The following is a 26,984-nucleotide window of genomic DNA, read 5'->3' as shown; positions in this document are numbered from 1 at the left end:
TTGGACCCGTTTCTTCACTTCCTGACCACACTCACCATTGCTCTGGAAGGTTGACCCCAAGTATTTAAAGTCCTCTACCCTTGCTATCTCTTCTCCCTGTAGCCTAACTCTTCCCCCACCACCCCTCTCATTAATGCACATATATTCTGTCTTACTTCGGCTAATCTTCATTCCTCTTCTTGCTCTGCATTCACACAATTTCTCGACCGATTCAAACCGTTCCAACTTCAATGTGTTCAGCGAGTGTGTTTTTTGGACATAGTTGGCAAATAAAGATGATTCTGATTCTGATTTTGAAGTCAAGCCATCCTGTGAACCAATCCCATTTCCAAATTTCCCTTTTTTTCAAAATAAAAACCAGAAATATATATATTTTTTTTTACAAATTTAGCGACAGTTTTCTCAACCGATTCGCATCGTTTCAACATCATCGTGTTCAGATCATTCCAGCCATCCTGTGTAACACTCCCATTCCCCAAATTTTCAAAAATAAAAGTGTAGCGGACATGCGCTCCGCAAATCGAGGCGCCACAGAGATGTCCGCAAATCGAGGCGCCACAGAGACTCGCTCCCACTTGAGAAGCCTACTCCTCCACGAATCACTGCTGTGAGACGGCGACAAGGACAGTGCCTGGTGTACGTCAAGTGGACCTTAACCTAATTAGCAGCTTCCCATCAAATCTTGATTCCTCTCTTCAAAAGACGCCTTCCCGGACCAAATGGTTGGGGAAGACTATGTGGTTAATATTCACCCATGCGCGTTAGGCTCCACCCACTGGCGTTGGGAAGAACTGCAAGCACCAGAACTTGTGGACGTGCCTTTGATCAGAATCAGAATCAGAATAATCTTTATTTGCCAAATATGTCCAAAAATCACACAAGGAATTTGTCTCCGGTAGTTGGAGTCGCTCTAGTACGACAACAGACAGTCAATTGACAGAGAACACATTTGTGACATAAAGACATTGACAAAAAACAGTCACTGAGCAATAAAGGGTTGCTAGTTATTTTTTTTAATTTTTTTTCGACAATTGTGCAAAAAGATGTACAGTCCTCTAGCACTTAGAGCAGTTCGAAAGACTGATATTGCAATAGTCCGGTGCAATGACCATTGTTCAAAGGGCGCCGATACTTCAAGCGAGTAGTGCAATAATCTGGGACAATGTTGATATGATGCTTGTTAATGGAAGATAAAATGTCCGTTTTTATATCTTGCAAACTCTGTAGAAATATTCCAAATGTATGCCTTGGTGTCTGTGTCCCCATTCTCACTTTGACAGGTCCTCTGCAAGATTTTGAAAGCTGTTCATGATTTGAAATTAAACAGTACGAAATGTTGTATTGAACAATAAGCAACCCATCTGCCACGACCAAAGTTTAAACAATGATTCTATGCGTGAGAATAAAACGTTGGGAGCGTTTCAGATTACCGTATTTTCACAAGCATAGGGCGCACCATATTAAAAGGCACAGTCTGAGTTATGGGGTCTATTTCTGTATTTAACACATACATAATCTTAAATAATTCCGTAGCATTCATGCACGCTAAAACAATGTTTTTAAAAAGGCAGCGGGAGCAAAACTGAGTTCGGTGTTACATTATTGAAGTATTTAACAATGTACTCACGTTATTTTTTTTATCAATCCTCATCCACAAATCCATCAAAGTCCTCATCTTCTGTATCCAAAATGAACAGCTGGGCAAGTTCTCCAACAAGCACGCCGGGTTCCCTCTCGTCATTGTCGAGTCAGTCTCGTTGCCGGGGGGCTGTTCAGCAATGATGCCGGCTTTCGCGAAAGCTCGGACAACAGTCAAAGCAGATACTTTAGCCCAGGCATCCACAATCCATTCACATATGGTGGCCTCCCAGTCTTAGTAAAGCTGTGTTTTCCATTTGTCATCCCACGTCGCTCGCAACTTCACTTTGAACGGCCTCTTTACACTGATGTCCAGCGGTTGGAGTTCCTTCGTCAAGCCTCCCGGGATGATGGCAGTTCATTTGCTGCACTTGGTTTTTCACAGCAGCTGTGAGATGGGCGCGCATGGAGTCACAGATTAACAGGGACGGTGACGCGTGGAAAAAAATATCCGGTCTCTTTACGTACACCTCACTCAGCCATTCTCTCATTTTCTCCTCATCCATCCAGTCCTTTTGATTGGCCTTAACGATGCCTTCAGCTGGAAACCTTTATTTCGGGAGCATCTTCCTCTTAAAAATCACCATAGGTGGCAGTGTCTGTCCATTACCATGGCAACCAAGCACAGTAAAAGCCGACTTCTCGTACCCTGTTGTGCGTATCGCTACCGTGGTGGTGCCCTTCTTCTCTACAGTGTGGTTCACCGGGATGTCGAAAGTGAGCGAAAGTGGGCGGCACCTCGTCCATGTTGGTGATGTGGTTGGGCTGGATGTGTTTGTCCACAATCTTTTTACTGCAGTAGGAGCGGAAGATGGCCATCTTTTCCTTGTAATCCGCCGGAAATTGGTAGTCCTTGCCTGGATGGATATATGGCGCTGTTTCATAAAACAAAAGCACCAAGACGGTGCTTTTGAAAATGTTCGATTTTCATTTCTTCTGCAAGCGTTATTTCCCTCAGTCGAGGATCACCAATGTAATTTGACTCCAATTTATCAATCAGACAACACAAGGCAGTCACATGACCGCGCACCCAGCCTTCGCGAGCCAATCAAAATGACTAATTTTGGGGAAAAAACCGCCGCGCGACTGTTTGTTTTACAGACTCCCCAAAACAACAGCTTTATCATGCAGCTCTTAATGGATATGCAGCTCTTACTTGGATATTTCAGCCCACTTCAAAACTTGATAAAACACCTTGTGGTAAGTTGCAGATGTTTCCATTGTTGTTTTGGCAGTGGATATGGCAAACTAAGCACTATCCCTATGGTTTCGCACACACAATAAGTGTTCAGGAAACAGCTTCTTCGTGAAGTGATTTAAGCGAATAAAGCAAATAATGTTTCTGTAGGGCCCAATGTATGTGTTGTACTTGAGCTCATGCTGTTTTTGTACTGTGGATAAGTGATATTCCTGCCACTTGGCAGCTGCTGCAAGAAAACTAAAAAAGTTACTTGTAGTCTAAGTTACTTTTGAAATCAAGTCATCAGTAAAGTAGCTAAGTTACTTTTAAGCTCAAGTAATCAGTAAAGTAAGTAAGTTACTTTGCAAGGTAACTGTGGCAACACTGTATATAAATTACAAAAGCAGGATGGGTTGGGGCACAAGATGGGCAGGAATCGAATGGAAGAAACCATTTCGCACATCTCCGTATTGGACATACTGCATTCAATTCCACACTGTATAAAACAGGAAAGCACCCGACTGGTAGATGTGAACTGTGTGGCCAGTATGAGACTGTTCCGCATGTGCTGATAGAATGCAGTGCTTATGAAAAGGAACGATGTAAATTGAAAACAGTACTAAAGGACAGTAAACTTGCTTTTAGCATTGACAATCTTCTTGGGACTCAAGAACGATTCAAAGGTTATTTTATTTATTCAAAGGAAACAAGATTAATTAGTAGAATATAGTTTCATATTTTTTGTACTTAGTATTATTAGTAATAATTAGTAATTATTATTACGTTTCTTATTTCTGGCCATTCTACTCTTCGGTAGATGGTAGGTGGCGGTAATGCACCTAAAAGCTGGTTTGCCAACCGCTGAATAACACGAGAAGAAGGAACGGAACCCTTTGCTGAAGTTAGCTGAAGGAGAAAGGAAGGCGGAAGTGAAGTGGCTTGACTGCGGGAAATACAAAATATGTTTATGGTGAAAGATACTGGACAAAAACAAGAGGAAGAGCCTGAGGGTGGAATACGGGTCATTCCTTGGAGGCGAGGATCGATCTTCAATAACGAGAAAAATCTGCAAGTCCAAGACAGAGTTGGCGGGGAGGCTCAACTGTGCTGTGAATGGGTCAAAGTGGCGAGATTCGGTAAATGACAGCTGTGATGACGTGTGATAGCGAAGGGAATGTGGGGAAAAGGGACAATCCTTTTGAGGGAGTAGGTATGAAAAAGAAAAGGATCAATTCAAGGAACGGTGAGGTAGGAAATGGAAACAAGGTGGTGGTGGAGAGGGAATGTAAAGTGATGCTTCAGTTTAATGATGAGAAAGGACTTTTTTCTGTAAGTCAAGTTAAACTAACTTCGATCCTTAAAAAAACAATTAGGAGATATTAAAAAGGTGAGATTGTTAAGGGACGGGAATTTAATGATTATTTGTAAAGATGAGGAGCAAAGGGGAAAAGCGTGCAGGATTAAGGCGGTAGGAAGTTATAAGGTCATGAGTGTGAGTAGGGTTGAAGTAGGGGTTAAGTGGAATAAAGGAGTGATTTGAGGAATACACGAGAAGCTATCAATGGAAGAAATGCAATCAAATTTGAGAGGAGGACCACTAAGGCAGGCACGGAGGTTGGAAATATCGAGGGATGGGGTAAGAATGAATAGTAAGAGCGTGTTATTGGTTTTTGAGGAGCGACTCCCGGAAAAAGTGTCACTTGGCTCCATGACATACAATGTGAGGGAATATATGCCGAAACCAGCGAGGAGTTTTAACTGTCAGAGAGTTGGTCATACAGCAATGATGTGTAAAGGAAAGAGGTGTGCAAGGTGTGTGTGGGAGGAGGGTCATGATTATGCACAGTGCAAGAATGATAAACAACCCAAGTGTTGTAATTGTGGAGGGAATTACAGCGTGGCGTATCCCCCAGTGTGAGGTGATGAAAAAAGAGGTACAGGTACAACAGGTCAGGGGGGAAAACAAAATAACATATGCAGAGGGTGTCAGGGTGGTATATAAGCAGAGTGAGGGAGAGACAGTGGAAAGAAATGTGAAACAGCAAAATAAAGCAGAACAAGGAGGTGAGGGAAAAGTTTGGATAGATCTGAAGAGAATTATAACATTCATTGCAGGTGTTATGCAACAATGGGAATAAACTGAAAAATGGAAAGAATACAAATAAGTTATAGCAGCAGAAAATCATTTTGATATCTAACAATGAACATGGGAAGAGGTGAGAGATGACCTTTGTACTCAGGCCAAAGAGACGTCAAACCATAGTACAATGGAATGCAAGAAGTTTATTGGCAAATGGACAAGAATTCAAGAGATTTGTAACAAATCTACCAAATTCTCCGGAGGTAATATGTGTTCAAGAGACATGGCTGAAGAGTAATTTAGATTTTAAGATTAAATATTATCCAGACATTCGATGTGATAGGCTGACTGGTGTTGGTGGAGGGTGTGCAACTTTTATCAAGGACAATATATCGTATCAGATAGTAAGTACAGGGAAAGATGAAACATTTATTGATAAGAATTTTAGGGAGATGCTAATAAAGGTGGCCATAGCTGCAATACCAGAAAGTAAAGGGGAAATGAAAAGAAAAGCAGTACCATGGTGGTCAGAAGAATGTAGTAGAGTAGTGAAAGAAAGAAATAGAGCCTATCAAACGTTAAAAACAACGCATAACTTTGATAAACTGTTAGAGTATAAAAAAAACACAGGCACAGGTAAGAAAAGTAATCAAAGAAGCGAGGAAAAGGAAATTGGAAGGACTACTCCAATTAGTGATGTGCGGCGTATCATAAGAAAAATGAGGGGAGTCTGGAAAGAAAGAAAATACCCAGTAATACAGAAAGGAGATGAAATAGGGATATCAAATTAAGACAAAGCTGAAATAATGGTTCATAGTTCTAAGAATTTAACAGAAGAGGGGAAACGAGAGAGGGGAAAACCCTAAAGAGAATGCTGGGGCATTAGACAGAAATGAGAGTTTTAGTAATACATTGGATGTAACCTTTACATTGCAAGAAATGAGGAGAGCAATAGACAAGTCTGGACTAACCTCACCCGGGAAAGATCAGATTTGTTATATTATGTTAAAAAATTTGGGTAGAAAGACAGAAAATAAACTGTTGGAAATGTACAATAGAATATGGGAAGACGGCAAGCTACCAAATAGCTGGAAAGAAGCAATATAAGCCTATAATAAAGCAAGGGAAAGACCCCACAAATCCAGTAAGCTACAGCCCCATTGCACTTACATCAAACATAGGGAAGGTTATGGAAAGCATGATAGTAGATAGACTACATTATTATTTAGAAAAGCAATGACTCATATCTCCATATCAAAGTGGGTTCAGGAAAGGAAGGGGAACAATGGACCCGGTAATTTGTCTGGAAAGTGAAATAAGAAAAGCGCAAGCCAACAAAGAACCAGTACGAGCAGTATTTTTTTATGTTGAAAAAGCATATGATATGGTGTGGAAGGAAGGGTTATTGATTAAACTGTATAAAATGGGGATTAATGAAAGAACATTTAATTGGATCCGAGACTATTTGTTGGACAGGCAGATTCAAGTAAAGATGGGCACTACTTTATCTACTGCATATAAAGTGGAAAATGGAACACCTCAGAGGAGCGTTATAAGTCTATTGTTGTTTTCTATTATGATTAATGACGTTTTTGAAGAAATCGACCCAGATATAGGAAAGTAATTGTTTGCGGATGATGGAGCGTTATGGAAGAGAGGCAACAATATCCTGTTTATTCAAGATAAGATACAGAAAGCAATTGGGATGGTTGAGAAATAGTTACATAGATGGGGATTTAAGTTTTCTGTTGAAAAGACAAAGGTAGTGTTGTTTACCAGGAAACGGATAAAAGATGCGTCGATAAAGAAGACGTTCATTTTTGTTGGTTTTTAGGTGTTGTATTTGACTCAAAGATGACATGGAGTGAGCATATAAAGGTTGAGAAAAAATGCAAAATGGTTTTAAATACCAAGATGGCGCCAACCAGTGTGGTCGTCTCAGTAACGCGCTCTCTAGTATTGTCTTTGTTTTTGTGTTTTTCGTCCGTCTTTGGAGACCTTACACGACTCACTTACACAAGGGGAGACCTGCTAACCATCAAGGAGGCTACTCCGGACTTTCTGTCACCAACTTTTGAATATCCGCTCAGTTTTTTCCCCGAGTTACTCACCGGAGCGGCGTCCGCGGTTTTCGGCGCATCGAGAAGGAAGCGGCGCCACAGAGGGAAGTGAGCCGGCATTCAGGTGAAACTCCGCATGAGAGGACACAGATTGGCGTTCCCGTCGATCCACCTCGCGAATGTACGCTCCCTACCCAACAAAATGGACGAGCTTCATCTTCTGTTAAAGACCAGTAAAGACTTCGGACGTTCCGCGGCCATGTGCTTCACGGAGACCTGGCTTTGCGACGCTGTACCCGATGGCGCCGTCATGCTTCTTGGCTACAACATTCATCGAGCGGACCGCGACATGGAATCATCGGGGAAAACAAAGGGCGGCGGGATATGCCTCTATATCAATGAAAAATGGTGTACGGACGTCACGGTGCTCAGCACACACTGCAGCCCGGATTTGGAGTCGCTATTCTTAAACTGTAAACCATTCTACTCGCCACGTGAGTTCGCATCATTCATACTGGCTGGAGTCTATATAATGCCTCAAGCTAACACGAACGCCGCATTGCTAACGCTCGCCGAACAAGTCAAGGAAATTGAAAAAAAACACCCGGACTCACCCCTCATTATTCTCGGGGACTTTAACAAAGCTAAACTCAACCACGAACTCCCGAAATACAAGCAGCACATCGACTGTCCTACCAGGGAAAATAATACTTTAGACCACTGCTACGCTACGGTAAAAAACGCATATCGTGCTATACCTCGTGCAGCCCTGGGCTCGTCTGATCACTGCTTAATTCACTTAATACCGACGTACAGGCAAGAACTTAAATGTGCGAAGCCTACAGTGAAAACAGTCAAAAACTGGACCAATGAAGCCAAGATGGAACTTCAAAGCTGTTTAGACTGCACAGACTGGAGTGTCTTTGAAAATTCAGCTGGCAGCCTGGATGAATATACGGACACTGTCACATCCTATATCAGTTTCTGTGACGAGGTTTGTGTACCAACAAAATCATTTCGCACATTCAACAACAACAAGCCGTGGTTCACTGCTAAACTTAAGCAGCTTCACCAAGCTAAGGAGGAAGCATATCAGAGCGGGGACAGGGCCCTGTATAATCGAGCTAGAAACCAGCTTACTAAGGAAATTAACATTGCAAAGAGGATCTATGCAGCAAAGTTGGAAAAACAGTTTAGCGCAAACGACTCTAAATCAGTCTGGCATGCATTCCAATCGCTGACTAATTACAAGCGACGATCCCCCCAAGCTGAGAACAATAGCACACTAGCCAACGACTTGAATACCTTCTACTGCAGATTTGAAAAGGACAGTTTCACACCACACACCCAGCCGGCCGCACCCGCGACCACAACCACACCTCTGATTTTGCACGCTCTTGTCTTAGTTCTGGTAGCGTGCAAGTCCACAATAGAATGCCACAATAAATTACACAATAGAATGCTTTATATGTGGGATATTTATTGTCTAAACTCCAGGGAAATGGGGACAAATGCACTCGGCCACAGTTATGTAGAATTTATGATTAGAGCGGTTGCTATCTTTGACTCAAATGCACATTACACAATAGAATGCTTTAAATGTGGGATATTTATTGTCTAAACTACAGGGAACTGGGGACAAATGCACTCAGCAACTAACTTCTCAGTAAAATACAAGAACAACAACAGCGAGAGAGTGAATGGCTTAACTTGTGAGATTAGCGTGAATTAACTGATGAATGTTCAGAGAGAATAAAGTTGGGACGAGTAAAATCATCAAACCAACCCCGAGCTGATATGCACCAATTTGTGCTTATTCTGGTAGTTGCTCCAAAGTTTACTCACCGACTCGGAGGCGTTCTCTCTTGGCCGTCTCAGGCAGTTGATGGTCGAGGAAAAGATGGGAGAGAAAAAAACAGGAAAGGACCCAACGAAGAAAATTGGTAGAGTTACGATGGTAACTTTTCCTGCCGTTGGGCTTGCCGGCGGGTCACGCTTTATGCTTGGTTGAGAGCGTAATTTGCTGAATGACTGGAGGTTTCTCTCATTAGCCTGGCAAGCAAAAAGCTGGGAAAACAAGAGTACACCGCAGACTACAAGCTAGACCAAGCCGTGGTCAGAGGAACCATGTGGAGAACAAAAAAAAAGGAAAGGGGGAACTTTGAGGCTCAGGAGCAATAAGGAAGAACTGGAGGAGAAAAAAAGGGAGGGTGGGGCGGACGGAGCTGAGAGAAGGTAGAGCAGACGTTACAGGAACCAAGAGATCGGACAAAGGAGGGTATTTGCTTTTATACCTTTATGAGTTGCAGGGCGGAGGAAATGACACCTCCATCTCGGATTTCTTAAATTTCTTAATTATGCGTGCACACTGTAAACACGGGCGGACCTCCTTTTTATTCAATACGGTTCCCATCTTTGAAACTGTCTCAAGCAGAGATTAAATATTAGAATGAACTTGTTGAAATCCTGCTTCTGGCAGATCAAATTATACTGTTCAACACAACACTATTCCATATGTCCTATGTCATTATTTCATATAATTTGTGCTTGTAACACTATGACAAAGTGGTCATGAACAGACCAATTGCAAATCTGGAGAAACAACATAATGACACAAAAATCAAGGCACACATGCAGGGTACTCAAGCAGATTTATACACGTTTGTACAGCCATGGAATTGCCTTATTTTTATTGTTCATTCTTGATATATATAATACTCGGGTGTTTTAGGGTCACAAGGAGTGAGTCTTGTTGTGTGTTTGGTCACCACTGGAGGTGTCCAATTTCCATCAATGAGAAGTGACCGCACGTCTTGAGAGGCTGCGCCCTGTCCATCTGCAATTCTGCTGAGTGGGCTTTGATGGTGGGCAATAAGAGAGGGATTGTTCTCTGTTGAGCAGTCATCAATCACTTTTCATCCCACATTGTGAACTGTAGGTCTTGGGGAGGTTATGCAGACCTTTTGGGGCCATCTGTCGCTTTTCCTTACTGGGAAGTCTTTTTTCTTGCATTTTAGGTGGGAAGAACAACAAGTTTTATCTGGCTGCGTGTCATTGTGATTTAAAACAAACTTCCTGCCTGCTTGGTGGCTGAACAAAGGAATGGTGGTGGTTTTCATCAGTGAAATAGAAAACAGGTGTAGTGTATTTTTAATAAGTCCTGAAGAGAGACATTTTCACAGTATAGCAGGATGCCTGCAGACGTGTGACAGTTTAAGCTCTTTCTCGCTCAACTATTTACTTGAAAGGAGGCAATTGCATTCCTGAGACCAAATGCTTATCCATAGATCTCCCCTGGAGTTTACAGGGCAAGACGTCCTCTGGGTAAGCTAAAAGACGAGCCATAAACGGGGGCTGCTGGTGTAACATCAAAGATTACGATCGCCACTTATCGCCATTTGGTGAGTCAAATCCAGACTCATTCATTCCTTTGGTGATTCAATAACAAGAGGGCCATCTGGTGGACAAAAAGTGTCACCAAGTATAAGTCAGAGGAAGTTAGCTGTACAATGCAAAACTTAGTGAACCAATCAGGCTTAGGGGCAGCACTTCAGAGTACGCCCACAGATGCGAGACTTTATAAACTGGTGACATGAGATTTTCAGGGCTGGGCTCATAGTGAAACTGACCATGAAAACAGCTGTTAAGACACAAAGGCTTGTTCAATAAAAGTAATTTAGCCCATCTGCCTGTGTCTCGGAGTATTATTTGCTTCCACTCGACGTGAACACTTTCTCGGACCCGGTAACTCACGTCACAGGGCAGACCAGGCACTGTGGTTTCTGAAATGAGGGTCGATATCTGTTACTTTTGTCTTTTCAACAGAAAACCTTAATACCCATCTGTATGACCTTGACATTTGTTAGAGACAGCAGCAGATCACGTTCTAACGACAGTATTGAGAAATCTAAAGAGGGGTGGAAGAAACGCTCACGTAAGCAATATTATCACAGTCGGTTAGAGCTCTCTGTGGTGGACAGACTTCTGCTTAAATGTGATAGGGAGTGGGATAAATAAATGCATAGAGAAATCCATTAAGGGCACCTGGGAGAGCACGTAATCCCCTCTACTGGCCAAATATAAATTCTGATATTGACCAACTGACAGAGTGTGCTTACATGTCAGGAGCATCACTACAAGCCAACAAAGGAATCCCTCATTACCACAGATCTCCTTTCACAGCCCTGGGAGAAGGTGGGAACTAATGTGTGCAAAGACCCGGGGCCTCATGTACAAAAGTTGCGTACGCACAAAAACATGGCGTACGTTCTTTTTCACACCAAAGTTCAGATGTATCAAGAGTGAAATGACCGTGGAAATGTGCGGTGCCTCCCGCCAAATTCATGGCTGGCGTACGCACGTTTCTACAGCTGTTGGTCCTTTGGCGACACTTTGAGGTGATGCTGGGAAACTGTTATAATAAATCTGCACATCAGAGACACATGAACAATTAGCACTGATGAACAATTAACGCCCGGCAACATTTGATTTCAACATGTACATAGGTCGCCTGCAACCTATGTACATGTTCAAATTAAGTAAATTCAAAGGACTATTTTTATCAGTGCACAGGTGCAGCAGGAGAGCATAATTGCGTGGGAGACGCTGGGGATGCCGGAGAAGACGCCAGGAACGGTGGACGAATCCTCTGCATCTGTGACACCAGTGATGCGAGGAACAGTGGAGGAATCTTCCACGTCTCTGACACCAGAGACACTGGGGACGGTGGACAAATCCCCCGAACGTAGCGGGTGGCTGCGACTGAACTGATAGAGTCCTTTGAATTTACTTAATTTCAACATGTACATCGGTTGCACATGATTCAAATGTATTAAAATTACATAATTTAACACTCTTCTCCTAAAAAAAATATTTTTAACACATTTTAATCACATGTTCAAATTAAATGACTTTTTTTCAGTGTGCGTGTCCTCTCCTGTGTATTAAAATAATAAATGGAGTCATCAAACAGGAGTCAAACTTTTTGATATCCTCTTTAATATGCTGACATGCTTCTATTTTAATTCCAAATATTTTTTTACAAATACCATACATTTACGCAGGAACCTCTATCTCATAGGGCTGAGTGTAGGTTACTGGATGAACACATTTGTCATGAGTTATAAAAATAAATGTTATTTACCTTGTGGGATATTCTGAGTCACTCTCATGTGCTCCCACCACCCCTGAGAGAACAGTCCCACCCATGATTGGAGCTACTCTCTCCTCAAACGGGATGAGGCGCTCTGCGCCGGTTCCTCCGCCTGTTTTGGCCACACTTTGGCGGTGGGCAGCTGTCCTCCGCTTCACATCCACCTTTATGTCTGATCACTTTTTTCTTTAGTTCAGCATGTTTGCGCTGTTGTGACCCCACAGCATTGACAGCCGCACACATGCGGTCTCATTCACTCCTCTTTCGCTTGTTAATGCCAGAGGACAGCGTACCAAAGAGGATTTTTTTGCATACCACTTCATTACCTTGCTCATTTTCTTTTTTTCTGATCATGCAGATATTGGGATCGCAGGTGCCGAGTTCATTTAAATATGATTTGCATACTCCAGTCTTTGTACATGTGGCCCCTGGTATTTTTGGATACTTATACTCTGTATGAATAACTTAATTCTTTATCATGTTGCAATTACTTTACATGGGCCTGCTACTTTAGGATACCTAGAATATACTACATAAATTTTTCGGTGGGGGCTGGCTCCTGCGTTGGGCCCAGTTGGTGGCTATGTCACCCATGCTCTGTGGGGCTAGTGGGGATGGTGGGGCTTGTTGGGTGGGGGGGTTGGTCGGTGTTCCAGTGGGGGAGGGGGGCTCCCTGGCTTGCCCCCCCACCCCCACCCCTTGTGGGTGGAGGGGACTAAGTCCACCCTTCCTCGATGTGCCGGCTCCGCAACTCCGTACACCAGTTGACTAACATGTATGTGATATGGTGTTCATTCACTGAGTTTGATAGACACAATATAGGCTTTAATTGCTTGTGCTGGGACTACTAATAACAACACAGGTTATACTAACAATCAACTCACAGGTTCTTACAAGTGTTTAAACATTACAAAAGAATCCCACCACACCACTCGTCAGTAGCACTGCCTTACTCATTTTCCCCACATCCTGTCCTGTCCTTTTCTGTCCACTCTCATCTTGTTTTCTTGGTTAGTTATTGCATACCCCCCCCTCCCCCCAAATCCCCAAATAATAACACAATTTGACTGTTGTAATGTTACTTGTGCTCAAATATCTAGACTGTCTCACTATTGTTCTGCTGTGGTTCACACCCCTATTCCTCTTGTCCACTCTGTCCCTCTGTCTGTCCCCTAAAACCCTTTTCTGTCTGGCTCCATTTTCAATAAACATTAGAATAATTAAAACATTTAAAAATAAGCAGAGGGAGTATTTCAAACTCCCGTTTGCATAGCAAAACTGTTCCAGCACAAAGGCTTACAGATCCAAGGCCATGCAGCTGAACAGGACAAGTTTAAGAAAAAAATAAATAAAAAAATAAGTTGATCAGATATCTTGTCTTTGTGTTGTAATTCAATTAAATATAGGTTGAACATGATTTGCAAAATCATTGTATTCTGTTTTTATTTATGTTTAACACAACGTCCCAACTTCATTGGAATTGGGGTTGTACATTACATTACAAAAAGTATGTCATTAATCATGATCACAAACTTAGCTTTCCACCTTAGCACAAAAAGTCAAAGTTTCCTCACAGTCTATTTCAATCAATCATTTGCTTATTTGATATGCACATAGCATTTTAGTGTGAGTACACTTATCAACACTTGTCCATGGGAGGCCTTTCAAAAAGGTACATCGAGTAAAATAACCCATTGTGCATGGACTGGTGAAGCCTGCTCGGATGAAAGGTGAAAGCTTCATTGATCAGCTATTCTTACCAATACACTTGTGTCTCTTAACCTTATCCTTCTTAGAGAATCTTTGACCACAAACAGAGCAGGCAAAACAATTCTCGACTGTGTGTGTTCTTGAGTGATATATTAAGGCTGCCTTCTGAGTGAATTTTTGGCCACAAACTGAGCAGGCAAAAGGTTTCTCACCAGTGTGGATTCTTGTGTGATTTCTTAAGTGACTATTCTGAGAGAATCTTTGACCGCAAACTGAGCAGGCAAACGGTTTCTCACCAGTGTGGGTTCTTGTGTGACTTCTTAAGGTTCCCTTATCAGAAAATCTTTGACCACAAACCAAGCAGGCAAAAGGTTTCTCACCTGTGTGGGTTCTTGTGTGACTTCTTAAGTGTCCCTTCTGAGTGAACCTTTTACCACAAACTGAGCAGGTAAAAGGATTCTCACCAGTGTGTGTTCTTGTATGTGTTGTTATGCTTTCCTTACGAGAGAATTTCTGACCACAAACTGAGCAAGCAAAAGGTTTCTCACCAGTGTGTGTCCTTGAATGTATTTTTAAATATCCCTTCGTAGTGAATCTTTGACCACAAACCGAGCAGGAAAAAGGTTTCTCTCCAGTGTGTTTTCTTGTGTGACGTGTCAAGCTAGCTTTATTGGTGAATCTTTGACCACAAACTGAGCAGGCAAAAGGTTTCTCTCCAGTGTGTGTTCTTGCGTGACGTCTCAAGCTTCCTTTATTAGAGAATCTTTGACTGCAAACTGAGCAGGCAAAAGGTTTCTCTCCAGTGTGTGTTCTTGAGTGTATTTTCAAGTATCCCTTTTGAGAGAATCCTTTGCAACAAATTGAACAGGCAAAAGTTTTCTCACCAGTGTGGCTCATCAAATGCCTTTTCAAATACTGCTTGGAAGCAAAGGTTTTCCCACACTGAGAACATTTCCAGCATTTGTTTTCAGGGTGACATGTCTTATCACTTTCAGACTGTTCATTAGTGTGAGAAGAGAGTGACGTGTCGTCACTATCTGATAGTGGAGCGATGAGGCCGTTGACTTGTGATCCTCCACAGTGAACTCCATCCACTTCTGTTGTCATCTGTTGACTTGAGCTGCTGCTGCTTGGAAGCTCCGCCCCTGTGTTCTCCTCACTTTTAACTTCATCTTCACTCTTCAAAGAGACACTGGTCAATGGCAACTTGATGTCCTCCTCCTCCTCTTCCTGTTTGATGTAGGGGCGCTCTTCATCCTCTTGTTTTTTAATGTGAGGGGGCTGCGGCTCTTCTTCCTGTTTGATGAGGGGGCGCTCTGGCTCCTCTTTTTTAAAGCCAGGGGGCTCTGATTCCTCTTCCTCTTGGATATGGTGGACCTCTTCGTCCTCCACTTCTTTAATGTGAAGGGGCTCTGCCTCCTTGTGATCAGGATGAAGAGCTTCACTGATGTCTGCAAGACAAACACACGTGGTTTGATAAAGTAAGTTGTCATGTGTATTATGGTTTACATTTATCCATCCATCCATTTTCTGAGCCAATTCTCCTCACTAGGGCCGCGGGCGTGCTGGAGCCTATCCCAGCTATCATCGGTCAGGATGCGGGGTACACCTTGAACTGGTTGCCAGCCAATCGCAGGGCACATATAAACAAACAACCATTCGCACTCACATTCACACCTACGGGCAATTTAGAGTTGTAAATTAACCTACCATGCATGTTTTTGGGATGTGGGAGGAAACCGGAGTGCCCGGAGAAAACCCATGCAGGCACTGCAAGAACATGTAAACTACAAGCGGGGCCGTGATTTGAACCCCACGATACTCAGAACTGTGAGGCAGATGTCCTAACCAGTCGCCCACCGAGCCGCCAATATTTATATTTTGTTATGTATGTAACAAAAATAGGCAAGTCGACAACAACAATAAAATGTGAAAAAGTGTAAAATAATGAGCATAAAAAGAATCACCTTGCATACTCGTATTTTGACATTTCCAAATCACCGACTAATGGATTTTTTTGGGGGGGCCTATCATTGATTACTCGTAAAAAGACTTGTCGATTCGCAATTCTGTTATGTGGCAAAAAAACAAACTTTCACGGCGAAGTCAGAAGGCTTTTATGTGCATTTGCGTGTGTTTGGCAGAAGTTATGCCGAAACACAGTTGCTCATTCAATCACAAATCAAAAGGCAGTCATATTAAATTTGTGATTGACAATCAGCAGGAGAGGATAGATAAGATAGCAGTGCAGATGTCTGCTGTGGCTGTTTTAGCTCAAGACAAGGGATGGGCCACTATCAGATTCTAACAGTATGATAACTTTGGGCAAAAACATCACACTATCACTACTACAAAATTTATGATTTTTAGATATTTCGGTAAATATTCAAAACATTGCATTTTATACAAAAAAATATTTGGTACATTAAGTTAAAATCAGGCGGCACGGTGGGAGACTGGTTAGAGCATCAGCCTCACAGTTCTGAGGACCCGGGTTCAATCCCCGGCCCCGCCTGTGTGGAGTTTGCATGTTCTCTCCGTGCCTGCGTGGGTTTTCTCCGGGCACTCCGGGTTCCTCCCACATCCCAAAGACACGCATGAATTGGAGACCCCAAATTGCCCGTAGGTGTGAATGTGAGTGCGAATGGTTGTTTGTTTATATGTGCCCTGCGATTGGCTGGCAACCAGTTCAGGGTGTACCCCACATCCTGACCGATGATAGCTGGGATAGGCTCCAGCACGCCCGCGACCCGAGTGAGGAGAAGCGGCTCAGAAAATGGATGGATGGAAGTTAGAATCAAATCAAAGTAAAAACCATAAATAATAAAAAATAAAATACTTTTACAATTATTTCTGTAAAAAACACTTCAAAATTAAAATATATGCAATCTGTAATAAATGTGTAAACCTATTGTACAATAACAAAACAGACAAATGACAAAAAAAATAAATGCAATAACTTAAAGGTCAGATAACAAAGATGGAAGGGTCAGTTAAAATTCATATTTGCATTGTTTACACATGTAATACATGCACGCACCTTCCAGCAAGTTTTCAAGTATAGTTTAGCTAAACATAGCATATTGAGCCCTCCCCGAACATAACCGAAGCTCAAGACACTGGGGTGTGGTTACTCTATCCACCACAAGGGCTACCAGAAGTGACGTTGCAATTGACACAAACCGCGCGCAACACACTATACGCAATGGCGAGCAATGTGTTGCAATATGAAGAGGATTTCGACATACATGACCACCCAACTGAGTTTGGCATCGTCAAACCATACATGTTTGAGCCGATCAGGAGGTCGGACCCTGACAGTGACGACGACCAGCAGCCAAATAGCAGCTGTACAAGAGAAAAAGAGAGTGGCCACTGGCTCGATGTGACGATGTCAAAAGCATGTCGTTTTATACAGTCATGGCTAGAAATAATGGCACCCCAGGGGTGCCAATATTTTTTAACATGACGATACGTATTATATATTCATATATGTTTCAGTGACACGGCACAAGCTTTTACATAGCTTGTAGTATTCCTATATATTGTGTGCCCTTCGCTCGAGTAGCATTATAAAGTTTCAACAGCGCTTATCCTGGTTAGGGTCGCGGGGCGCCGGAGCCTATCCCAGCGGACTTCGGCTGAAAGGCTGACGACACCCCGAACTGTTCGCCAGTCAGTCGCAGGGCACACATAGACACAGACAACCATTCGTACTCACATTCACACCGTCACTGAGTGGGAACTGAACCCACGCTGCCCACACCAAAGTCAGGCGAGTGTACCACTACACCATTAGTGACGCTACACACACACACACACATATATATATATATATATATATATATATATACACACACACATATATATATATGTATATATATACACACACACATATATATATATGTGTATATATATATATATATATATATATATATATATATATATATATGTGTATATATATATATATATATATATATGTGTATATATATATATATATATATATATATATATATATATATATATATATTTGTGCTGTCCATTTCTTCCGATTACTTCCGATTATTGGGTGCTGTCCATTTCTTCCGATTATTCGTGAGATGGTTCCAACAGTGAAGCATGATGGTGGCATGGCAAAACAGGTCCGAGGTGAGGGACCAGACAAAGCACGGCTCCAAAAACCCCTATGACGAGTACAATAAATGGATTCAGGTTTCCCTTGCCCGGACGCGGGTCACCGGGGCCCCCCTCTGGAGCCAGGCCCGGAGGTGGGGCTCGAAGGCGAGCGCCTGGTGCCCGGACCTGCACCCATGGGGCCCGGCCGGGCACAGCCCGAAAGGGTAACGTGGGTCCCCCTTCCCATGGGCTCACCACCTGTGGGAGGGACCATAGGGGTCTGGTGCAGTGCGAGCTGGGCGGTGGCCGAAGTTGTGGACCTTGCCGATCCTAACCCCGGCTACAGAAGCGGTCTCTAGGGACGTGGAATGTCACCTCTCAGGCAGGGAAGGAGCCCGAGCTGGTGTGTGAGGTCGAGACGTTCTGACTAGATATAGTCGGACTCGCCTCCACCCACAGCTTGGGCTCCGGTACCAGTCCTCTCGAGAGGGGTTGGACTCTCTTCCACTCTGGAGTTGCCCACGGTGAGAGGCGCCGAGCAGGTGTGGGTATACTTATTGCTCCCCGGTTCGGCGCCTGTACGTTGGTGTTCACCTCGGTGGACGAGAGGGTAGCCTCCCTCCGCCTTCGGGTGGGGGGGACGGGTCCTGACTGTTGTTTGTGCCTATGCACCAAACAGCAGTTCAGAGTACCCACCCTTTTTGGAGTCCTTGGAGGGGGTGCTGGAGAGCGCTCCCGCTGGGGACTCCATCGTTCTGCTGGGGGACTTCAATGCTCACGTGGGCAATGACAGTGGGACCTGGAAGGGCGTGATTGGGAGGAACTGCCCCCCTGATCAGAACCCGAGCGTTGTTCTGTTATTGGACTTCTGTGCTCATCACGGATTGTCCATAACGAACACCATGATCAAGCCTAAGGGTGTCCACACGTGCACTTGGCACCAGGACACCCTTGGTCGCAGTTAGATGATCGACTTTGTGGTCGTGTCATCGGACTTGCGGCCGCATGTCTTGGACACTCGGGTAAAGAGATGGGCGGAGCTGTCAACTGATCACCACCTGGTGGTGAGTTGGCTCCGATGGTGGGGCAAGATGCCGGTCCGACGTGGCAGGCCCAAACGTATTGTGAGGGTCTGCTGGGAACGTCTGGCGGAATCCCCTGTCAGAAGGAGTTTCAACTCCCACCTCCGACAGAACTTTGCTCATGTTCCGGGGGTGGTGGGGGACAACGAGTCAGAGTGGACCACGTTCCGCGCCTCCATTGCTGACGTGGCCGACCGGAGCTGTGGCTGTAAGGTGTTGGTGCCTGTCGTGGCGGCAATCCCCAAACCCGTTGGCGGACACCAACAGTGAGGGATGCCGTCAAGCTTTTGGCATGTGGGACTCCTGAGGCAGCTGATGGGTACCGGCTGGCCAAGCGGAATGCAGCTTTGGTGGTCCCTGAAGCAAAAACTCGGCCACGGAAGGAGTTCGGTGAGGCCATGGAGAAAGACTTCCGGACGGCTTCGAGGAAATTCTGGTCCACCATCTGGCGTCTCAGGAGGGGGAAGCAGTGCAACATCAACACTATGTATAGTGGGGATGGGGCGCTGCTGACCTCGACTCGGGACGTTGTGAGCCGCTGGGGAGAATACTTCGAAGACCTCCTCAATTCCACCGACACGCCTTCCCATGAGGGAGCAGAGTCTGGGTTCTCTGAGGCGGGCTCTCCTAACTCTGGGTTTGAGGTCACCGAGGTGGTTAAAAAGCTCCTCGGTGGCAAGGCCCCGGGGGTGGATGAGATTTGCCCGGAGTTCCTCAAGGCTCTGGATGTTGTAGGGCTGTCCTGGTTGACACGCCTCTGCAACATCGCGTGGATATCGGGGACAGTGCCTCTGGATTGGCAGACTGAGGTGGTAGTCCCCCTTTCTAAGAAGGGGGACCAGAGAAGAAGGGGGACCAGAGGGTGTGTTCCAACTACAGGGGGATCACACTCCTCAGCCTCCCTGGTAAGGTCTATTCAGGGGTGCTGGAGAGGAGGGTCCGTCGGGAAGTTGAATCTCAGATTCAGGAGGAGCCGTGTGGTTTTCGTCCTGGCCATGGAATAGTGGACCAGCTCTACACCCTTGGCAGGGTCCACGAGGGTGCATGGGAGTTCGCCAAACCAGTCTACATGTGTTTTGTGGACTTGGAGAAGGCGTTCGACAGTGTCCCTCGGGGGGTCCTGTGGGGGGTGCTTCGGGAGTATGGGGTTCCGAACCCCCTGATACGGGCTGTTCGGTCCCTGTATGACCGGAGTCAGAGTTTGGTCCGCATATCCGGCAGTGAGTCGGACTCGTTTCCGGTGGACTCCGCCAAGGCTGCCCTTTGTCACCGATTCTGTTCATAACTTTTATGGACATAATTTCTCGGCGCAGCTGAGGCGTAGTGGGGATCTGGTTTGTTGGCCTCAGTATTGCATCTCTGCTTTTTGCTGATTATGTGGTTCTGTTGGCTGCATCAAGCCGTGACCTCCAACTTTCACTGGAGCAGTTCGCAGCAGAGTGTGAAGCGGCTGGGATGAGAATCACCACCTATAAATCTGAGACCATGGTCCTCAGTCGGAAAAGGGTGGCGTGCCCTCTCCAGGTCGGGGATGAGATCCTGCCCCAAGTGGAGGAGTTCAAGTATCTTGGAGTCTTGTTCACGAGTGAGGGAAGAATGGAACGGGAGATTGACAGGCGCATCGGTGCAGCGTCTGCAGTGATGCGGACTTTGTATCGATCCGTTGTGGTAACGAAGGAGCTAAGCCGAAAGGCGAAGCTCTCGATTTACTGGTCGATCTATGCTCCTACCCTCACCTATGGTCACGAGCTGTGGGTCGTGACCGAAAGAACAAGATCTTGGATACAAGCGGCCGAGATGAGTTTCCTCCGCAGAGTGTCCGGGCTCTCCCTTAGAGATAGGGTGAGAAGCTCGGTCATCCGGGAGGATATCAGAGTAGAGCCGCTGCTCCTTCACATCGAGAGGAGCCAGATGAGGTGGCTGGGGCATCTGATTCAGATGCCTCACGGACGCCTCCCTGGTGAGGTGTTCCGGGGCACGTCCCACCGGGAGGAGACCCTGGCGACGACCCAGGACACGCTGGAGAGACTATGTACTTCGGCTGGCCTGGGAACGCCTCGGGATCCCCCCGGAAGAGCTGGATGAAGTGACTGTGGAGAGGGAAGTCTGGGCGTCCCTGCTAAAGCTACTGCCCCCACGACCCGACCTCGAATAAGAGGTAGAAGATGGATGGAACAATAAATAATAAACCCTAATAAATAGGAGTGGCTTCAGAACAACTCCGTGACTGTTCTTGAATGGCCGAGCCAGAGCCCTGACTTAAACCCAATTGAGCAACTCTGGAGAGACTTGAAAATGACTGTCCACCAATGTTCACCATTCAACTTGACAGAACTGGAGAGGATCCGCAAGGAGGAATGGCAGAGGATCCCCAAATCCAGGTGTGAAAAACTTGTTGCATCATTCCCAAAAAGGGTGCTTCTACTAAATCCTGAGCAAAGGGTCCGAATACTTATGGCTGTTTAATATTTCAGTTTTTCTTTTGTAATAAATCTGCAAAACTTTCAACAATTCCTTTTTTTTCTTTCAATATGGGGTGCTGTGTGTACATTAATGACGTTAAAAAAAAAAAATACTTAAATTGTTTTAGCAAATGGTTGAAATATGACAAAGTGAACAATTTCAGGGTCTCTGAATACTTTTCGTATCCACTGGATATGTGAGTCATCATTTTCTTCAATAAGCACCATCAAAAGTCAGGACAGAAACAGACTCTCCTTTCCACATCTTGAACAGTGCCTCAGGATAGTGACAACAGAATCCAGGCCCAACATCAGAAAGACTGCTTCATCCTCTCGCTCTCACTTATCTTATTGATTTGTATGTAAGTGAACTCAAAACTGGCAAGATGTCATACAACAATAAAAGCAACTAAAAAAAAATAAAAGGTAAATTAAACCATAGTCTCACTTGATTCCTACTGAGGTGAATGTGGTTGTAGAAATGCTGCCGACAGCTGTCTGGCTGGAATGTTAAAAGCCGTTTTGACATATTTCTGGATATTTATTGCTTTGTTTTACTTTTTGCTGAGGGGTACAATGTTTACCAATCAGCATTAATGTTACTGATAGCGGCATGCAGAAATATACAATATATTATATTTTGTACAAAAGTGATCATTTATCTTTACCTGTGGATACCCTTTTTCCTCTTGTGAACCACTTGCTTTAGTTCTGTTGTTTTATTGATCAAACTGAGGATGTTCTGATGATCAAAATATTCTTCAGGGACATCCATCCATTTTCTGAGCCGCTTCTCCTCACTAGGGTCGCGGGCGTGCTGGAGCCTATCCCAGCTATCATCGGGCAGGAGGCGGGGTACACCCTGAACTGGTTGCCAGCCAATCACAGGGCACATACAAACAAACAACCATTCGCACTCACATTCACACCTACGGGCAATTTGGGGTCTCCAATTCATGCGTGTCTTTGGGATGTGGGAGGAAACCGGAGTGCCCGGAGAAAACCCACGCAAGCACGGGGAGAACATGCAAACTCCACACAGGTGGGGCCGGGGATTGAACCCCGGTCCTCAGAACTGTGAGGCTGACGCTCTAACCAGTCGGCCACCGTGCCGCCATCTTCAGGGGCATTTTAATTAAAATATATACTATATAATAAATATATATACTATATAATAAATATAGACAAAGTTTTACTACTATATCTGCTACTTCAACAAACGACCATTTGTACTACTAATCATAACAATACTACTACTACTAATAATAGCAGCAAGAATAACATCTGCATATAAAACAATATACAATGAAAAAACTCCCAAACAATTTGGCCTGTGACTTGGCAACCTTGACATAGTTTGGCCGTCAATGAGAGCTAATTGGGGAACCCAGGCCTACAATGTAGGCTATAAGGACCCAGAAGCAGTCCCATACGGACCCACACCATAGCCAAATAAGAAAGCTTATGATTCAAGACAGAATAGGGCGCTTCTATTTTAAGCGGCACGGCATTACAGGCTTTACAGTAGTGACAAACCATATCAACCAATCACATGCGAGTTCAGCCACCCCCTTCAGCCAATCAAATCAGCATCTCAGGCGGTAATCACTGATTGCGCGCAGCCCAGACAGAGACGAGGAGAAATGTAGCAGGGAAGAGGGAAAGAAACTTGGCGTGGAAGTTGAGGTAAAGCTGGATAAAGGCCATTATTAAAAAAAACTCTAAAAAATAAAAAAGATTCTACTGAACTAGAAAGAGTGGATGAAAATAAATGGCATACCCTAAACCCAACAGGAAGTCTGCCATCTCAAAATTGTTTTCATTATTATTATTAGTTATTATTATTATGTGTTTCTGTTATATGTTTATGTTCTATTATGTGCTTATCCATGCTGCTAATAACGCTGATTACAAAGTCAGTCCGACATAGCAGCTGTGGCTATCAGCTTGTTATAATGCTAATGACTGTATTGTTAGCAAGCAATGCCATTCTGCTGAACTAGTTTGCGCCATGTGCCGTCGTTACAAACGAACGCGGCTGTATAACACTAAAGCTACTGGTTTGAAGTTATATTTTGGGGGAATGCACAATCAATTAAAAATAAGATTATGTGATAGATTTATCAGTCAAGCAGAAATGTAACCACATCGCTCGAGTCCATCAAGTCCCTCAGGGAGTCGGAGTTGATGCCACCTCTAGAATACGTAGTTGGTCCAACGTGTATCCTAGTTTTGTTTTTCTCTATCAAATTCCCTCTGTTTAGCCCTTCTGGTTTCTTCGCTCTCCTTGTGTTTCCTTGTATTAGAAGACACAGTTGTGGGCAAACGAGGGATAAGGCATTTTTGGATTTGTCGACGAAATTGCCAACGCCTGCATGTCCGCCATTGTTCCCAGAGCTTCCTTCTGGCGTAAAAGCGTATACACGAAAAAACGTTGAAATGGACAATTCTCTCCGTCACAAAGACTTTTAAAATTAATATTGAAAATTAAATTAGAGGCATAAGCTGGGGCTGGAGAGGGCTGAGTTTTCAAAAGATCCTTTTAATATTTTACCGTCTGGACATAGCGTTTTAACATCCACCCATTAATTTTCTTTGTCTTATCCAAGCTTGGGTCACGGGGGCAGTAGCTTTAGCAGGGAAACCCAGACTTCCCTCTCTCCAGCCACTTCATCCAGTTCTTCAGGGGAGACCCGAGGTGTTCCCAGGCCAGCCGGGAGACAGTCTCTCCAGCGTGTCCTGGGTCATCCGTGGGGTCTCCTCCAGTTGAGAAATGCCCGGAACACCTCACCAGGGAGGCATCCAGGAGCTATCCTTAAAGGTCAGAGGACAAAGATTTTAAATTGTTTCTTGATAACGCTAGAACCGCTTTACAAACCACATCTGCCATTTTGAACTGATTATATTATTATTATATAGCAAAAATTCAGCAGTTAAATTGATAAATATAATTCCCAATGCGCCTTCTGCTTTTTGCATCCAGCACGGCCTTCGTCTCTTTCCGGCGCTGTGACGTCACACGAGCCAAACATCCTGTTCATTCGGCGTTGTGTGCTACTGTTCCATGCTGTTGTTCCCGTCCTTGTATATTTGTTGTATGATTTAACAATGTCACGATGGTTTATTGTGTGGCATTTGGTTGTACAAATGGTTCAAGCAGTGGCAAGAGTTTTTTATGGCTTTCCAAGTGAAAAGGGAATATGTGACCAGTAGATAGGGAAAGTCACTCGCGGGAAGAAACGTGGTCAGCTATGGGTGCAATGGGTGGGTGCAAGCATTCCAAACTGTGCTGATCACTTCGAACCGGCATGTTTTGAGAAAGACTTACCAGAAAGCAATGGATAAAGAGGTAGATGCTGAAACCAGCTGCGGTGCAAACTATTTTTCCTACGGCCATCGGGACCTCCACCGCCAGCAAGAGAACTAAATCTCGCAGCCTCCACGGTGCCGCGGCGCAAACAAGAGGTGAGGGTTTGCTTGGATATACCTACGACTCTATTATGGTTACTATGCACTGGCCGGTAGGAAAAAATGACCCACGCAGTACTTTTCAGCACTGTCGTCTGTACTTTTGCCTCAATGAAAAGCCAACAGACACGGCAAAGACATTCTGTCCATCCATCCATCCATTTTCTACCGCTTATCCGAGGTCGGGTCGCGGGGGCAGTAGCTTTAGCAGTGACGCCCAGACTTCCCCAGCCACTTCATCCAGCTCTTCCGGGGGGATCCCGAGGCGTTCCCAGGCCAGCCGAAGGACGTAGTCTCTCCAGCGTGTCCAGGGTCGAAGTGGTAGCCCCGCACGGAATAGTTGATAAATAAGCAATAATTGATCAATAAAAGTAGCGAGCGACAGATCATTGTAACGGAGTAAAAGGAAAAACTCAGTGGATCTATACGATTTACATAAATGGCCTATTTTGAGTTCAAAACGGCAAATTTCGCCGAAAAGAGACTGATTTGCATGTATGTCTGGAGCTGGGGATCGGACGACCAAGGATGTTTTCCCTTGCCCAGACTCCAACAATTTACTCATCATAGGGGGTCTTTTAGCCGTGTTTTGTCTGGTCCCTCCACCTAGGACCTGTTCGCCATGGGTGACCGTGCCAGGGTCCCCTCCACCACGATAAGGTGGCAACTCAAGGAGGTGGAGTTTTAACATGTATGACAGTGTTTTTACACGTACTTCATAATTCACCTTTAAAGGCACATGTACACAAACACGTAAACGTACAGCAATTTCTAGCCATTTTATGCTTCTGATTTATTAATTTTTTCTAGTGTTCAAAGAAACACTTTTACAGTGTATTTTTTTTTTTTTAAAGTGCTGTCATATGTTTAAATGTGCTTAACGGATGTGTGTGTGTGTTTAACTATATTAAAACTTCATATTGTCTCTCTATAACTCAGATTTTCTGACTGAAAACTTATTTCCCTTGACATGATCTGCCTACCGGAATTTTTTTTTATTAAATCTTGCACTCATTTCCCAAAAAAGGCATGCAAGTTAAGTACAACTATTAAACTTTGATTAGGAGCATTGTCCACAACCCTTCCAGATCTTCTGAAATGCTACCTATGCCCCTGACTCCACATACTGTAATTCTGAGGGGACACCATCTGATCTGCAAAGTACGCATTACTGAATGGTAACATTATATTTAATGTAATGTCATACAGTGTCAGTAATTAAACACAGAAATATTGTTAAAAAGGTAAAGTATTTCCTGAACAAACCTGCTCTGCGTAACACATTTCGAGACTGCATCTTGCAAACGTCCAGCAGTTGGCGTTGTGGCTCGTTCTCCTTTTTTAGTCCACAAAGTACCTCCTCGTAGTCTGTTGTCCGTCTTGCACACATTTTCACACGACAAATGAAACACTTGAGCTCTGCTTAGCGATGTGAACGCGTCTGTTAGCGGATAGCAAGCTAAGCTAGGCCGAGACGCTTCAACGTGCACCGAGACAACTTCAAACATATATGAAGATTTAACGAATGACGTTTATTCCAGTAAAGTAGTGATGGATGTCCTGTGCGAGACTTCTGCACGTTCAGTAAAAATTCTGGAAGATTTAGTGAAGCGCGTTTGTCACTGCGGTCAAGCCAGCCTCTACTCGTAATGTAGCAGTCAAGCCAGACGCCCCTAATTTTCTTCATACTAGGCATTACGGTAATAGGTCGGAAACTGGCGGCGAAAGCCACCTTCAAAATAAAGGCTTCCCAATAATACGGACATCAGTACTCTTCGGTTAAGGAATGGAACCAGCAAAATTAATTAGAATCTTGAGATACATTAAAAAATGTACTTTATTTGATATCTTAGGAAAAATGAACGGTAATGGACTGCACTTATATGGCGCTTTATCTACATCATCACAGTGCCCAAAGCCTCACATTCACACACACATTCATAAACCAATGGGCGACTGCTGTCATGCAAGGCACTGCTAGGCCCACTGGGAGCAAATTAGGGTTCAGTGTCTTGCCCAAGGGCACTTCGACATAC

The 26,984-nt window shown here is 44.3% G+C and overlaps 1 protein-coding gene across 1 annotated transcript; it reads right to left on the bottom strand.

Moving 5' to 3' along the window:
* Positions 1-10,324: 10,324 nt before the first annotated feature.
* On the bottom strand, positions 10,325-26,610 carry LOC133404993 (gastrula zinc finger protein XlCGF57.1-like). The gene is made up of 2 exons (XM_061681565.1): positions 26,215-26,610; positions 10,325-15,271 (listed from the first exon to the last, which is right to left on the bottom strand). Exons 1-2 carry the CDS (start codon positions 26,336-26,338, stop codon positions 13,857-13,859), a joined length of 1,539 nt encoding a protein of 512 aa, XP_061537549.1. The 5' UTR covers positions 26,339-26,610; the 3' UTR covers positions 10,325-13,856.
* Between the last annotated feature and the right edge of the window lie 374 nt (positions 26,611-26,984).

Source organism: Phycodurus eques, chromosome 7, assembly GCF_024500275.1.
Source record: "Phycodurus eques isolate BA_2022a chromosome 7, UOR_Pequ_1.1, whole genome shotgun sequence".
NCBI lineage: Eukaryota > Metazoa > Chordata > Actinopteri > Syngnathiformes > Syngnathidae > Phycodurus > Phycodurus eques.
The sequence above is the reverse complement of the archived record's forward strand: the minus strand, read 5'-3'. Positions and strand labels throughout refer to the sequence as shown.

Coding starts and splice junctions, on each gene's coding strand:
- LOC133404993 (XM_061681565.1), bottom strand. CDS start 26,338: ATGTGTGCAAGACGGACAACAGACTACGAGGAGGTACTTTGTGGACTA. Junction 15,272..26,214: donor AAATGTGTTACGCAGAGCAG/GTTTGTTCAGGA, acceptor TTTGTCTTGCAG/ACATCAGTGAAGCTCTTCAT.